General features: G+C 37.8%; 1 protein-coding gene across 1 annotated transcript; it reads right to left on the bottom strand.

Annotated features, from left to right (window-relative positions):
- Nucleotides 1–2,544: 2,544 nt before the first annotated feature.
- Nucleotides 2,545–16,874, bottom strand: LOC581629 (multivesicular body subunit 12B). Its single transcript, XM_030997681.1, has 9 exons — nucleotides 16,819–16,874; nucleotides 11,126–11,206; nucleotides 9,661–9,762; nucleotides 9,169–9,265; nucleotides 8,369–8,501; nucleotides 7,673–7,801; nucleotides 4,295–4,413; nucleotides 3,722–3,783; nucleotides 2,545–2,839 (listed from the first exon to the last, which is right to left on the bottom strand). Exons 2-9 carry the CDS (start codon nucleotides 11,195–11,197, stop codon nucleotides 2,723–2,725), a joined length of 831 nt encoding a protein of 276 aa, XP_030853541.1. The 5' UTR covers nucleotides 11,198–11,206; nucleotides 16,819–16,874; the 3' UTR covers nucleotides 2,545–2,722.
- Between the last annotated feature and the right edge of the window lie 703 nt (nucleotides 16,875–17,577).

Here is a 17,577-nt window from a genome sequence, read left to right as displayed (position 1 = left end):
AAATTATCAGAGTATAATGTGATAAAAGAGAGGGGGAGAAGGTGGAGAGAGCAAACACGATAAAGGGGGAATAAGAAAGAGAGAGAGAGAGAAAGAGAAAGAGGGAGAGAGGCTGAAATAGAAGGATATTATTCAAATTAAACATTTCCACTGCAAAATTACTGCTTATGTTTTTCTAGTTATACTTGATTCAGATTATGCACAGAAACGATTATCATAAAGTTAAAATATAAAATAAGATATATAAAGCATGGATAAAAATAAAACTAGAAGGAAGGATGAGTGGAGAAAAACAATGAGTTTTGTGCAGGAGAGAATATGCACAAGGACATGTAAACAATTTTGGACACAGATACATTTGATTAATTGAATGTCTACATATCGATTATTTTATTACTTCTTCAAAGAATAAACAATGTAGACATGCAGACGTACATGATATTTTCATACTGAGTATTGCAAAAATTACTGGCATTGTATAATTTCTTTGATTTTGTTGTGCTAACTAGTATACAAACTAAGCCCGAACAAAATGTTGCATAAGTTAAAAATATATTTACACTTATCTACAAGAAAAACAGATTCATGATTAAAAAAACTAAACAACAAATAAGACAGAAATCTGCCTGGAAAAAGGCTAAACATTTAAATATTTATGGTTAAGTATATAAGCCAACTCAATAGATGCAAATTAATAATTTGATATAAACTACAGGCAAGTTAATCTGACAATGAATTAATAACTCTGGTTAAGTGTAAACGACGATGCTTCATATTTACAAGTTGTTTGTCTTGCAGGCATTATGATTGATTTAAAATCTGAAATAGCATTCAAGGTGGGGGAGAGCAGCTTCGAGGGTGCAATTTATTTGACAATCTGCACTGCTTAAAATTTTTTCTGAAAACATCTTTGTAAACTAACAGTTCAACCTGTTGCTGACATCTCAATCTAAATCTTGGAGGGGGAGGAGAGCACTGACTATTTTCAAAATCTATAAAGATGTTCTTTGATATTTAGGTTTTTTTTTTTTTTTTTTTTGGGGGGGGGGGGAGGGGGGGGGGGGGGGGGTAGAAATCATATCTTCTAGGCTTGAGACATACATTAAAGGACTATTCTAGGGTACATGTATTTAATATAATTGTGTCCCATTTCAAAATAATTTATAAGTGTCATATTTCTTGATATATTTCCTCTGATCTAAGCTAAAAATGAAGAAAAAAATCTACGAAGGTCAAAAAGCTTCAACATGGAGAGAAATTGTAGTCAAGCATAAAATGATGATGTCATAATGATATCAAGGTACAGAAATCAAATGATAATTCACTTTATGCTTCTGGAGAACAGGAGCTGTACACAAAAAATGTGACTTAGTGCACATAAAACCATTTCTTTCAATAAAAGACACCATCTGGCTAATTGTTTTCTCCCTTTCTGGGACCTACCCAGCCAGGGAAAGCAACCAATTATAGTCGGCTTGAGCAAACCTTGAGATCGATAGGTCATGCAATATGCAGTATGTGATACATAGCCTCCCTGGTAAAAACTTTAAAAATATGGTTGCTAAGCAACTTCATATATACATACACTCAAAATGTTCAGAATTGTTACATAACAATGATAAACCAGTCATATAATGATGTCACAATGATATTATGGAACAGAAATCAAATGACAATTCACTTCATGCTTCTGGAGAACAGGAGCTGTAGAAAAAACATGTGACATAGTGTACAAAATCTAAACCATTGCAATCTTCAAAATGGCTCGGAAAAGAAAAAAAACGTTGGGATAATAAATGTTGGGGTTAGGCAAGATCATCTCTGAAAGGTGTACTTCATTGCAATTTTAAAATAACAAGATTTTTCCAGTTATTCTAAGTTTTTATTAGATAAGGATTTTTTTTTTCTTTTTTTCTTCATGATCTTTCAAATGGAAAGCATGATGAAGAAGCTCCAGAGAACACTAACAAATTAAAACAAACTGCCTCAAAATATTCGAACTATTCACCATATTTAAGAATCCTGGGCCCCTGCCTTACAAAGAGTTGATATTAATCACAACTTACTCGCGACTGATATCAATCGCAACTACACGTATGTACATAAGAGATAGGAGACTGCAAACTTGCGATTGATTGGAAGAATTGTGATTGATTTGGATCAATTGCAACTCTTTGTAAGATAGGACCCTGATATACCATTGGGTTAGTGGCACCACAAAATGTTATCTGATATGAAAAAAGAGTAGTCCAACATATTTAGGGTAAAGTTTGCCGGATTCTGAGGAAACAGGATTGCAACGATTTCCAAGACATCAACATAACACAATGTCAATAGCCATGTGCGTCATCTTTTAAAAGTGAGATATTACAATGACATCAAATGATTTCTACTGATGATAAAAACAGGGCATTTAAGCATTGATTTCTAGAAAGTCTCTGCAATCATGATATTGAATCCTACTATAATCAAACCTGCTTTAGCAACCACCTGTATAAAAACACACCCTGTCTGTAAAGACCACATTATTTCCCCTCAAATATGGTTTCTCATTGAAACCTCTACTAAAGGGACCTGTACTTAAAGACCACCTGCCTATAAAGACCACTTTTCTTGTCTCCCTTGAGTGGTCTTTATAGACAGGTTTGACTGTACTATTATTGAATCTGAACTATTTTAATCGTACGCTTGCAAGACTCCAAATTTTCTATGATGCAGTATGCTATGGTGAATCACACATCGTTAACCTCTGCTTCGTCTGGGCTTCAAAGTTGAAATCGTAGTAAAACTGGTCGTTGATTTCCATCTCTGATTTATACGGGATACGAGGAACATCAAACTGTCAAAGAAAATATACAAAGAAGGACAATTGAAAAGATTTGAGTATGATAAATATTGATTACAATCTTGGTATTCTACGGGGCTGAAAGGGCGTCATGCGACACTCAGCGTTTCGTTACATGTGCATGTGCGTGCCATATAACAACCTTTTTTGCACAGTACAACATGTTTAGAAGTGAATTAGACTGCGCATACCCATTGTTTGCCTTGTCATAGCTGCACGCATCTAATGCGAAGACAACCCGAGTGCAAGTGCAATCAAGAAGGCCCGACTCCAAAGAGTCATAAATACCCTCAATTTTATACAACAAATATTGCATGTGTTCTGTGGCGTTGTTGAATATAACATTTATTCACCTCCAATTCCAGAATTTCCTTGTGCCATTACATTTCTACCTTGTGGCTTGCGGCCTTGAGGTAATATAACATCACTCAGGAAATTCAGAATTTGTTTTATTTTTCCATATAAACACGGGATCATGCAATATATTTGTATACTTTATTTTGCAATGGTAAATATTAGCTACATAATGTTATCATTACCCGGTAGATTATTGCTGATAACAAGTCAAGCTATTAGTCCCTACCAAAAGAGTCCTGAATGGTAAATCAAATTGGTTTACTGCTTGTCAGATGATGTAACATATTCCTAGGACAGGATTCAAGGCTAATTGGGCCAAGAGTATATGTTAACCACTAAACCAGAACAAACTCCCAATTGTAATAACAAAAAACAAAAAAATAATAATTCACAGTATCACTTAGTTTTAAAATGTCAATGGATTGTTTTCAAGAGTCAAATACTAGTAAGTTACCTGTTCTTATTATAAAGACAGGAGATGTTTAAGGTAGAAAGTTGGAAACACTATCTAATACTCACAGTTGAAATAGTTGTTATGGCTTGAAGGGTCGGGTCAATTTGAAAGGGTACACCTTCAATAGCTGTTGGATATAGGGACAGAGAGACAGAGAAATGATAACAAATCCTATATACATGTATATATATATTTATATAAAGAAAACAATACATCAATCAACTTTGTACACATATATGTATGCAAACAATGTGTTAAAATTATTGTATTTGTATTAGAATAATATTAATTTACTGGTACATGATTTATCAAAACAACACTTTCTCCAAACAAAACAAGACGTCCACAAATTTTGCATGATAAGAACTGGATAAGAACAGCTTTGAATTCTCTTAAAGCCCCACTGCACTACTTATAGCTACTTGTGCCTCTATATAGAAAACAATGCCTAATCGGTGACCTTTGGTGCCCCATGGTCCCCTTTTTCTTATGTTGATTGAGAGCTGATTTGATGAGATAACCACCTGTCAGTGATCATGCAGGGAGTTCTTACCCCTCCTGGCCAAGCTAGTGCAGATAGGCTTTAATTAACAAAACTTAATAAATGTCACAAACGACTGTCTACAAGACACTGTTACCTGAGAGTATATCCGTTTCTAAGCTGAGGGACTGTGACGTGCGTAGCGTTGATTGACGGCTGGAACGTGCCTTATCCCAGGAGTACGGAAGCTGTGTCGGACCCGACTGCTGTGGCAATCTGGGTAGAGAGGTCAAAGGTTAGCAATTAATTGAAAATGTTTAATAAACGTACATTTAATGGAAATATCAACACTTTAGACCTTCTTTCTGAAAGTAAGTACTACGTAGTAAATCTATTTCATCATATAGAATGAAAGTTTAACAGATCCAATCGTATTTATTGTTGATTTGCGTGATGGAGCCAATATTTGCTTCTTTACGATATTTGCTCGTATCTGCTTCTCCTTTTAGAAAATGTTGAAAAATGCACAAAGAGTAAACATTTTGGAAAGACATACCCATTTGACTCTTACCAAAAGAAATTAGGGTGGAGGGGGATGCTGTCAGTTACTCTTGGACCAATTTGGCAAGTTCATCTCAACTACCGTTATGTCATGTATATAGTTGTGGTCCCATGATCATTCATGTTGTAATACTGATTCAACAAAAGTACAAGCAATCAAGGGAAATTGACAAACAAATATCACATGAATTAACATCAAGTCAACAACATGTGCGCATACAGATCACAAGTTTAGCAGGTGTTCTGGATACAGGATGCAATTTGGGATTTAAATCAAGGCCTATTCAACAATAATACAAGGTTTAAATACATGTACTTCAAAACATGCTCCATTATAATCAAACAGTCCTTCCATATGTATATGTAGGCCCAAATTTGTCTTTTCTCAAAAAGGCAGTTACCTTCTTCCATCGATCATGACTACCAGGTATCAGTTGCCTTACAAATCATATATATTATTCATATACCACACTTATGACCACTTTCAACTTAGTCCCAAAATTCCATAGCTGCCACTGGCTTAATTATACTGTCGTAAACAACAGATGGCGCTGTCACCAGATGATTTAAAGGGGAAGTCCACCCTGAAATTAAGTTAGTTTTAATAGGAGTAGAAAAATGAGAGAAACAAGTCAGTGAAAGTTTGAGCAAATTCCGATTAAAAATAAGGAAGTTAGGATTTTTGAAGTTGTGATCAATCAAACACAAATTGGCAACTCTATGACGTATCATGCGAGCTCAACTTCCATTTGCTCAGTACTAAAAAAATCTAAAATTTTCATTTTCCCTCAAGAAAATTTTCAACCATACATGCACCCTAAATATAATAATTGCAAATATGTTTCTATACCCCCCCCCCCCCCCCTGCAAGGAACAAATATATATTCCGTCATCAATAACGAAGAAAACATGATTTTATGGAATATTATGCACAAAGCAAATGAAGGAGAGCTCGTATAATAAGTCACTGAGTTGCCAATTTGTATTTGATTGATCACAACTTCAATAATTCATAACTTTCTTATTTTCATTCAGAATTTGCTCAAACTTTCACTCACCTGATTTTCTTATTATTCTGCCTCTATCGAAACAAACTTATTTTGGGGGTGGACTTTCCCTTTAAGAAGGGTTTTATTGGAAACGTTAACCCTCTACAGACATGTTTCTTTTAAAGGAATTCGGTAACTTTGCCTCAGATTCTGAAACAAAATCATGGATTTAGCTCATGCCGCAATGATAATTATAAACCTTTAGGTCAGTTACGGACCCCATGACTTTTACAAGCTGATTGCCTGTCTGATTATCAAGATATTTATGATTGGAAATCGAAATTCAAAAAACATTTTTTTTTTATAACACTACAGTCTATGGGGGAAAATGAGTATGGTAAATCCGGTCACTCAAAGATTTCTACTTTTTTGAGGCACTTCATGATTAATGCAATTTTTGTTAGAGCTTCAATATGACACCATATCACAGACACTGATAACATGTTGGGCCATGCATCTCAGATTTAACATTGTTAAACAATGCCTTTAACGGTCTTCAATGTGCATTTCATTGGGTTTCAATCCAAGCATACTCCAGGGCCATATTTCACAAAGACTTTTGTTATTAATAACAAGTTCCAATAACTGTTATAAGCTACTGAAATTGTGGCCTTTCATTGGCTGAGAGCAAATTTGTCATAGAAATTTAGCGTTTGTTACTGACAACAAGTTTTATGAATCAGGGCCCGGCCAGCTCATATGTCAATGGATTAAAGAAGGATCATATCAGAAGCCACTGCAACAATTAATACATCGATCACTTTATGTCATTGTTCAGATTCTTTAGAATATACATGTATCATATTCTACAGTTTACAACTGCATTATTGATACCCCTTGAAAATTTGATGTTTATTGTGTTTTTCATAACTCAAGAATGTATTTTGCATTTATTAGAAAACTTCAGAATGAAAGGTGGACTGGTTGAATTAGAGCCATTGTTGAATACTGTTTGATGTATTACCTTTAATTTGTCACTTTCTCAAGTCACATAGAATGGGACAACTCAATTATTCACATACTTGCAAAATTTCAAAACTTGGTAAGGGTATGAATAAATTAGTTGATAACTGTATGTTCCAGAAAACGACATGCATCTATCCTTGACTCTGATAACACCTTTACATCACAATAACCACAAAGGCATCATGCTTACGTACCCATCAGTATACATGTACATATCATATGCTCTGTGAAAATTGTGGAAAGAAAATAGTCATTATTCAACCAAAAGTAGATAGCCATTTGATGACAATTACAAAGAAGGAATACAAAAGAGAATATTATAAGTCCTAAAGAAGATATTGAGAGTGAAGAACGAGAACGAGAAAATTTCATAAGGCAAAGAATAGAAAAGAGAACAAGAATAAGTGGTTTTAAGAATAGAAGAAAAGAACTGCCCATTAGAATGAAATGGAGGGGATCAAAAATATTATGCCCTTAAAAGTTGTATGTGCACGTAGTATGCCATTCTAGGTTAATTGCAGTTAAATCATATCGACTGTTTAAAGCCAGAAGGGAGATAAAACTTACACAGTTACTGCCCTTCTGGCTCAAAAGAGTCAACATACATTACTAAAAACGCATTCAAGACTGACCCATCAACATATGAACCCGTTGTGACTTAAAGGGGGTGTAGCATGGCAAATACTGGTTAACGCCATCCACGACTTTTTTTTGACAACTGCACGTAAACGAGTAGATTTGATTAACGGTCAGCGCGCGCTAGTGTTCGCTAAACAGACTGAAGTTCTCCTCACGTTTCGGTTTTGCGTATGTTGCACGCACATGAATACTGCAGACGCGTCGTCAGTAGTCGTATTATACCTGATTGGCCACAAGTCAGGCCACAGGAAAAACATGTAGTCTCATCATGCTACACCCCCTTTAAGACAATACTTTAAACTTGAAACATCTGTACTCACTCTGTTGAGCTTTGCGGCTGGATGACGTTTTGTCTGGGTGCTGGGACAGGAGCCTTGCGAACCGATGCAATCGGTATGAGCTGCATCACGGGACCCATCCTCAGGAACATGTTGATACCGTTAATATCCCTGCATCAAAAGTGGATTTTAAAAAAAAGAATAGTGAAATGAGAGTAATATTAATAACATGTCCATTTATATAGCCTAGCTACCAGTTGAATATACTCTACTGTGCTAAATACAAAGTATCACATTATTACCCCAGCTGTAGCCGAGCTGCCATGATAAGGCGCTAAAAAAACATTCAAGGAATTTCTTCCTACTGGGCACCCATTTGCTTCACCTGGGTGGAGAGTGGCAAATGTGCATTAATGTCTTGTCAAAGGACGTTAGTGTCAGGGTGGGACTTGAACCACAAACCATGCGATCCACAGTCCTCTGACATATCCACTAGACCACGGCACTCATTCCTGTACATTTTGACAATGGGGAAAGTCTTGTGTTTAAGCTTATTCTTCACCAATGACTTACAGGTGGCTCCTGCATTAAAGTGTTCCAATCACCAAAAGATGTTTTTTTCTTGAAGGTGCATGTATGTTCTTGCCATCATCACCATCATCGTCATCATCATCATCATCATTATTAATTACTATTATTATTGTTGTTGTTGTTTTTGTGAAAATTAGACAAATTTACCCTCTTGCAGACACCTCCACAGGCTTAGTCTTTGTCTTGGAAGAGGTGAGATAAATCTCAGTGATAGCTTTCTCCGTTGCTTTCCTGTTAAACAGCTGAATGACGAGCAGCTTCTTCTTCAGCACTGGTTCACCTATACCATGATAAGCAAACATGGATTAAAATGAGAAAAACGCAATATGAGAGAGAAACAGAGAGAAAGCGGGAGAAAGCGTGAGCGAGAGAGAGAGAGAGAGAGAGAGATAGAGATAGAGATAGAGAAAACAAGAGAGCAAGGGAAAGAAAAAAAAGAATGTGACGGGGAACGACAGGCAAGGCAAGCAAATAAAAGAAAGGAAAAAGAGCAAACTCAAAAGAGAAAAGGAAGTCAAATGTAAGAGGAGAGCAACACAGTTTTTAGACATAAGTAGTGAGAGAGAGAGAATACAGAAATAATTAAAGACAAACAACAACAAAAATGTCTTTTAACAAAATATAGATCACAAAAATGATAGTGGATTTTTTTTTAAATATTTGAACATGACTATTCTCTCAAACAACATTCTTCACAAATGGCCATTAAATTCATACCAATTAAATTTGATGATCTCTTGGACTTGATTTTTCTTAATACACTACATATTTTCTTGGAAAACATGTTTGTTACATTTGGGGAATAAGCAGAAATGTTGACACCAGATTCATAGTCCATGTGGGATATATACTAATTGCGAAGTGAGTTGTAACTGTACAGAAAGGGCAATACACAAGATACTTTGTGGATTGGAATGGGGTAGATGAATAAATTGACAGAACGTTACTTGTATCATGGGTGTTTTGTATACAAGAGTAGCCAGCCGGGATCGATTCATTCTCCTTGATGACCATGACATCAACCAATACATTATCTCCTGCCAACTGTGGAAGAAAAGAAGAAAAACAAAATATGTCACTAAAACTCTGGGTACCGGTAGGTATTATGTCGTAAGTAAGGCAGTAAGTACAAGGACATGTTCAAAATTGTGCAACTTTAATAAGCAATTGTCACTCGTTACTGCACCTGTTAAAATTATGAAGAAGAGTTTAACCTAATTTTATAAGTCTATTTATTTCATGTTCTGTAATTTCGTATTAAAGCACTATGGTACTTTTTGTTTCTAGCACTCCAAAATGATTAATATTATTATAGTCGTAGTACACTGTAGTACATTCTAGAGTTTGCAGATTTACTTCTTGAAACTCATTCAACTATTACACATAATTGTCTTCAAAAAAGATACCACACTATTTTAAAACAAGATAGTCAAACTTACGGGATTAAGATTCTTGGTGTAACACATGTACCTTGTGATCTTTTTCTTCAAGAATTTATCCTTCCATAGATCTGCATCCTGGTTGTCCGTTGTGGTTTCAATCTGCAATAGCAGAAGTGTCGTAGTCGAGTGGTTAAGCACTTGACTTCTAATTCAAAGGTCATGGTTTGATCCCCGACACGTCACTAATGTTCTTTGGCAAGGCATTAATCTACATTTGCCACCCTTGACCCAGGTGAGATAAATGGGTACCTGGCAGGAATTAATTCCTTGAAATGCTAGAGTGCTGTCATGGCAGCTGGGCGAATGCCGGGGTAATTATTGAATAGTGCGCCTCGGAATAAAATTTTGAAATAGACGGCGCTATATACATTCCTATTATTCTTATTTTAGTTATCAATATGATATCGTTTCAGAATCAAAATAGATGTATCAAATGAAGTATTGAGTCATGGTGATTACAACAAATTTTACAGGGTTATTTTTTCAACCAAAATTTCTTTTTTTACGATAATTCGTAGTGGCAGTTAAATGGCAGTAATAAGCATATAGCCGTGCACCCTTCACATTTCTCTATTTTTAAAATTGTTGTCCTTTGTTTTCTTCATAGTCCTGAAACCAATAAATCAAATCAAATCAAATCAAATTAACCTATAGAATGCCCCTACAGTTTGTTTTTAGGTTGATTCAACATTCTAACCTTACACACATTTTTGTTCTTCAAAGTGGTTCAAGGAAGTTTTACAAAATGTGTTTTGTACTTATCATATTTCAAGGAAATAAAATTGTCTGTAATGAGTGCTCCAGCACTGAACCTAATTGCCAATTACGCATTCAATTTCAATACCTTTTATTTTCTTCATTTAATTTGAAGTACTTGATTTCAATAAAAATGTGTACTGCATCTTTCATCTCCAGTAAGCCATGTGTTGTTATTCATTAGATTCTTGGTAAAATAGTCAATGACTAGCACAGTAAACATAAGGGGGTTATCAATATTAATTACAAAATGTATTGTCAATAATAAATTGATAGTTGATACATTAGTTCGATTTATATACCAAACTGCTCAGAGTTACGTATTCTTTTATTTATTTCATTTCTTTATTTATTTCTGACATTTACACAGGGTAGCATATATTTCACCAATAGTGGTGGTCTCTCATGAGGCCCTGTCTGGTAACAACAAAATGCATTACCAGTTACGAATATAAATACAACAGTAACAGAACAAAATACAGAAAAATACAGTATACAAATTTGTTGGTATCCCCATAATAAATGTAGAAGTTTTTTAACAAAATACTGTAGCATATTTGTAAAATTGTATTTTATGTATAAACGGTAATCTGCTTTTAATTCATATGAAATATATATATAAAATTGTATAATTTTATTTCGGAATGCCATTAACAGAAAAATCTTGTGAAACTCAAACAGACATGCAACTGCTGAATATACATACCACTGTGTATCCGTCTGGGCATCTACTCTTATCAGCTACAATACAAATGCCTGTAATGGGATATTCCGTCATTCTTACAAACTGAAACAAAAAGTAGAAAGATAATACAATTTTAATCGTGTCAGTGAAAATGTCAATTTTTTCATTTGTAATTTGACTAGCAAGAATTTTCTCATGTTTAATTAACTTTAAGAAGTTTTCTTATTTTCATCTTAAAGATTACATGTGTTTCTTTAAGGACACCTTAGAATATCCAGGACCTGTGGGGAAAAAGTAGGTCACAGTAAAGTTCATAGCCACATCAAGACAGAGAACGGACATGTTTGTCCACCGTCCTAAAAGATAAGGATTGTCCGCATTTTTGCGGATGATTTTTTTTCTTCGGCGGTCTACGGGTATGGGGTCCAGATCAGCGCACTGGCGATGCAAAAAACAGATTCTGCGGAATAAAATACCCCCAGTTCACTGTCTACTTTTGAAATTGGTCCGGCTTCCCGAGGTTATATTGTTCATAATGTGAAAGTCTCTGCGCTGCGTCACTGAGAAATGCATTATCGCGGAATCAGTTTTTCACATCGCCAAATTAACGCGCGTATCCACAAGGATCGTCCACGAAAATGCGGAAGATCCTTATTTTTAGGAAGTGATTTGTCCGCGTTAACGAGGATATCCTTGTTTATGTGGCCTGCGGACGATCCTATAATTATTCTCGGCCTAGCGCCCCTACCACCCTCACACATAGAAGCATCACTATCCTGGCTGTGTAGTAAAAGCTGTGCTTTTGATTTTCAACATTTCAAACACCACTGTAGAAAACTCAACTGATTTCACTCAAAATCGGTACTTTAGTGACAATCGATGGCACCTAAATAGCAGTAAAATACATTTTTTTCAACTTACAGATGTTAAAAAGAATAATTTAAAAATTCAAATTGTATTAGTCTACTGTCAAACTTTGCTTACAGCCGCATTGGCATGATTGCAAGCAGTCTATGCAATATTGTGTGGTGTGTGTATTTGTGTATGGGTCTAATAATACCTACCTCACAGCAAGCATGCAGTGCTAGGGGTCACTACGCATTAGCATTGACTCTCTATGCTTTGCTGGAGTGACCGCCCTAGGATAGGCGCTTATTGGCATGGCCCTACCGTCTGTCCTGTACTTCAACCAGCCCCAAAAATACATGGGGGTGGAGGGCGGATTCGCCCCGGAAACACCATAAACAGCCCCTGAAATAGGCTCAAAATCAGATTTCGGGGGCGACATCAAAAAGTGAAACGATCTCAAATCGCCCCCGTAACGATTACGAGCGGCCGCGCGCTCTCTTCTAGCTTTGTATTCATTGTGTGCATTTCTTGGTCCGCGCGCTGAATCTCCGTGTAAAATTGTTTACACAGAAATCGGTCGTAAAAAAAATGGAACCCTATTCCATACCTTACCTGGCTTACCAAGTCGCACGCAAGTACGCCAAAACACATTTTCGCAGTTGCGAGATCGAGAAGGGGCGTAGGGGTCGAGTTTTTGGCAGTCGATTTTGTTTTGGTAGATCATATTAGCTGAACCTAGACCTAAACAACGCGAAGCTGCAATCAATTTCCATCACAAATTCACGATTGCCGCAATTTTATAAAGTTTCCATAAATAGAGGTATGAAATTAAAGCCTATTTTGTGATTATTCTCGCCATGTTTACGTAATTTTGATAATCATTTCTTCAAAGTAAAGAAAATCAGACAAAATCTCTGTGACTGACACGCATACAACACAGTGCATTGCCGCTGTGCGGTGTGTGTCAGTTGAGCTGAGCTAAGCTAGCTGAGCTCGAGTCGAAGAGATTTGACACTTTGAAATTGTTATCTGTAGTTTGCATCATTATTGCCGCGATTTCAATATAGTTTCGTGAATAGATGTACGAAACCCGAGCTTAGAATTAGTAAAAGTATTACTAATGTCTACGTTTTTAAACGATGGTCTAATTTTCTTGTGAAAATTTGACTTTGAAAAATGATTATTGAAATTCATGGCCAGAAATAATCACAATCTAGGGTCTACTTAGACAGCAATAACCATCTGATTTGGGTCATTTCTTTAATAAAACTGACATTTGTTGTCATTCCCCAATACAGATGGCAACCCAGAGATCTCGTACCGTGGGGCAGGCTATGTACATATTTTTGTCCACGACATTTTCTCCCCGATTTTCTTTATTTAGATCTAATTTCCTGATTTCTAAATCAGATGTAAATTAGGTCGGTATGTCATTTGTCCTAATTACAGTTATCAAAATTTGATAACTCAATATTAAATGGATAAATTACGGACTTACTTATATGAATTATCCAATTTGTATCTCCGAACGTTCATGCACTCGGAACATAGGGCTATATGACCCGGCGGCCAAAATATTTCCGGGTCAACCTACCAAAACATAGCCAAATGGCCAATTAGAGCACTCGTTTCGTGGGAGTTCGTTGGTCAAGCTGGGCTTACTCATACGTAGCTACGGTAGCTATTGGACGTTCGAAAAGAAAAAATAAATATTCATCAACTAACACCAAGACAGATAATGTTGACGACGAGACTTTCTCGGATTAATCATTAATTTAGGATCTAAATGAGCAAGCTATCGTAAGTCAAATAAGCTATATATATGTTATTTTTAATTTGTGTTATAATTGCAGCAGTTATTTATGAGGATGTAAAGAGTGAAAATCTCGTTGCATATCTCATTCATCGCGGTCCGGTCGAACCGAACCATTTGTTCCGTACAGTGCCTCACAGAAAGAGGTCCCCAGACTTCAGTCTCTATAATCGGAGGTCTAGTGGAGCCAGACGTAGTCTCAGTGGAACAACCGACGATTAGAGAGACTGAAGCTTTCGGTCTAGGGTCTACTAGACTATGTTACAGTTCCTGCATCAAATCAATGCATGAAAACTTAGATCTAGCTATTGAACTAGAAAAAGGGGTTTCTTTTTTAATAATAATACCTAGGCAATTATGAAGCAGGAAGCCCGAAACCTTAGCCTACTAAACAAATCTTAACAAACTGTAGGCCTATCCTTTTATGAATTAATGAAAAAGTAGCCCCAGAAAAAAGAGCCCCCGAAAATTTCCCAAAAATTTGAAATGGAGCCCCAGAAATGAAAAACTTTTTTTTTTGCCTGACTTTAACACTACATACCCACCCATCCACACACAAACACACCCACAAAAATCAATCAGCTTGTGGCTCGGACCAAACACTCTTCTACCATCTGATAAAGAAGAGCAAAGGCAACAAGCAGCAAAACGTAACTACCTCCATTGATTATGATGGCCACACATTTGATGGTCCAGAAGTCATACTTGGATGGCACAAGTATTTCACGGACCTGGCACATAATCCCTCCCACCTCCTTTCATCTGAGGAAAGCAAGGACTGTGCAGATATGCCTGTTGAGAGTACCCAATGTGCCTCCATGAAAGACCCTTCGACATCCCAGTGCCATCATGTATCACGTCTGAAGTATCCTGAGCTACAGGCTGCCATTGACTCACTCAAACCAGGCAAAGCCAGCGGCCCTGACAATATCAGCTCTGAACACATCAAACATCTCGGCGTGATTGCACAAAGACTCCTTCTCTTCCTCCTGAATGCTATCCTACAAAGTGGTCACTGCCCAAATTCTATGAAGACAGGTATCATTCTGCCCTTCCACAAAGGCAAAGGAAAAAGTATGCAGGATCCTCGCAACTACCGTGGCATCACTCTAACTCCAACACTCACAAAGCTGCTCGAAACCTGCATTAGGCCTCGCCTTGAGGCGCAGCCGTCCATCAAAGACATCCCTGACCAACTTCAGTTCGGCTTCCGCAAAGGCTTCTCATGTCAACTGACTGCGTTGTGCCTTCAACTCACAATCGAGATCTCAGGAGCTTCAAAGAGACCATTGTATATTTGCTTCCTGGATGCAGAGAAAGCATTTGATAAAGTTTGGCACCTTGGCTTACTCCATAAGCTAAGGAATTCTGAAGCTGATCAGGACATCCAGCACATCATACGCAACCTGTATAATGGAATGGAAAGTCAAGTCCTCTGGGATGGCAGAGTTACACAAACCATCCAAATCCAACAGGGTGTTCGTCAAGGTGGAGTCCTTTCTCCCACGCTATATACTCTGTTTGTCGATGGCCTGATCAAGAAGCTCAGAGACAGTCAGCTAGGATGCATCATTAATGGCCGCTACTCCGGTGTCATTGTGCTTGCAGACGATGTCGCCTTGATCAGCAACACACCATCACAGCTGCAAGAGATGATCACGGCAACCCAAGCCTACACAAGAGAGTGGCGCTACAAAATCAATCCCGCCAAGAGTGCAGTTGTGGTGATGAATGCTCGTAAGTTGGACAGCCAACAGGAATGGACCATGGGTGACCTCACTATATCCCGTAAAGACTCTCACGTTCATCTTGGAATCACAAAGTCATCATCTCAGACTGATCCGACTGATTGCATCATCTCGAAAGGTCTTCATGCCTTTTACGCCCTCTGCGGTGTAGGAGCCCATACGCTAGGTCTTGTCCCTCTCCTCTCTGTACGCCTTTGGAACATCTACTGCATCCCCAGGATGCTCTATGGAACATCTATCTTACACCTCAATAAGTCGATGTTATCCAAACTAAACCGTGCACAGACCCATCTATTCAAGCGTATCCTTGGCATTCCTGTCACAGCTGCTGATGAGAGTGTATCCCTCCTAACAGGCCTCATACCAATCAGCCATAGAATTGGCCAAGAAAAGCTACTGCTTCTTGGTCAACTACTGGACCTCGACTCCACCAGATTCGAGCGGCGGACCTTTCTTCATGCCCTCAGCATCGGCACTTCCTCAGTAAAAGGCCTGAAAGGTATCCTGGATTTGTACAAGCTTCCAACCATTGAGGACCTTATTACAAATCCTATTCCCTATGTCTCCTGGAAGCGCAGAGTTAAGAACTCAATCTCTGCTGCAGTCGAGGATGCTACACAGGAAGGAGCTGCCACCAAGTCGTCCCTCGCATTCTGGCATGGCAAATCCATCAACCCAAGGAACCTCTACCCCAAGGACCCACCATCAACAATAATCAGACAGGCACTGACCATAAGAGCACAGCTTCTCACATCAACCTACCTCACCCGAACCCGTCTTACCAAGATTAAGAAAGCAACCAACACAAAGTGTCCTCTCTGCAATCTTGAGGAGGATACCGTAGTTCACGTTGTGGCTTCCTGCTCGACTACTGTCAACCTTCTGGAAGACCTTATCGACAGAGCTAGTAGACTCCTGCATAATGTCCTCTAAGGATTTTATAACATATTTACAGCAGCCTACTACTTCGAATGCGATATACTCGCTGATCTCCGAAAAGCGGAGGGACAACAACAGAGAGGTAACAAATTACCAGATCTGTACACTGCCTTCTAAACAAATCTATGTAGGTCAAGACCTAGGCCTACATCAATTTACACGAGTGGGTCTGACTCTGACTCTGAGTCTGATGCCGGTTACACTTACAATACAACTTTACAATTCAAAGACTCAAGAGTCAACATCGATTCTATACTAAATCTACATGAATAGTCCATATAAAAATATGCAGATCGGTTTAATAAATTCGGCTATATATTTATAACATCCAATCCTTTGAAAACAAACAAGTAAATGTATCTTACCAAAGCCAAAGGTGCTCCAGGGAATTGATTGCTGATTAGATCTATTAGGAAATTCCTAAAAATAGACTCTAGAACTAGTAGTCTTAATTCAATGCACTGGGAAATCAACAGTGCTCTGCTCTTGAACTGAACTGAAAATTTATCTTCCATAAGAATATACAACCAAATATCGTTTAAGCTAGGTACTACTAATAGATGAATCTGACCTTAATTTGTGAAAATTAGGTTCAGAATGTTAACACTATATAATCAAAAGTTGCAATTTAGTTGGTCACCGTCAGATTTATAAGACTAGCGATCCCGGCCCCCCCCCCTTCCCACTCTGTGTTATTTAGGGTACGCATATGCTTGTTCCCTCTTTTTGAAAGCACCCCCTATCTGAGGACTGCCAACATTTCCAAACCCCCCTTTCGCGGGATTTTCGCGGGCTTTTCCTGCCTTGGAGACCCCCCTAAATTATGAAAAATGCTCAATGTACCCCCCTAATTTCGGAATAATTTCTCAGGAGTCCAAACAGATGAGAGAAAAAAAGAAAAAACACCCCCTTTTTAAAGAAATCTCTGGGTGAAAAGTTAATACACCCCTTTTTTTACAATTCTCGGCCGGACTTTGTCGCACGAAAAGAACCCCTTTACCGGACATTTAGGTAACACGCATGGGGTCCGCCCGTTCTCGGAGTGGGGGGGGGGGGGTGGGCCGGGCTAGCAATAAAGACATAATTTTGTTGATCTCTAAGATTCGAAGATAGAGAATTGATTC

The sequence above is a fragment of the Strongylocentrotus purpuratus genome, unplaced genomic scaffold, assembly GCF_000002235.5.
Source record: "Strongylocentrotus purpuratus isolate Spur 01 unplaced genomic scaffold, Spur_5.0 spur5_scaffold_4, whole genome shotgun sequence".
Lineage (NCBI taxonomy): Eukaryota > Metazoa > Echinodermata > Echinoidea > Camarodonta > Strongylocentrotidae > Strongylocentrotus > Strongylocentrotus purpuratus.
This window is presented reverse-complemented; position numbering and strand designations above follow the sequence as displayed.

Excerpts from the sequence above, each read along its gene's own strand:
- LOC581629 (XM_030997681.1), bottom strand. The coding sequence starts at position 11,197 with ATGACGGAATATCCCATTACAGGCATTTGTATTGTAGCTGATAAGAGT. Across the intron at positions 9,266-9,660 it reads ACACCAAGAATCTTAATCCC|TTGGCAGGAGATAATGTATT; the intron begins GTAAGTTTGACT and ends TTTCTTCCACAG. Across the intron at positions 4,414-7,672 it reads CAGCCGCAAAGCTCAACAGA|ATTGCCACAGCAGTCGGGTC; the intron begins GTGAGTACAGAT and ends CTCTCTACCCAG.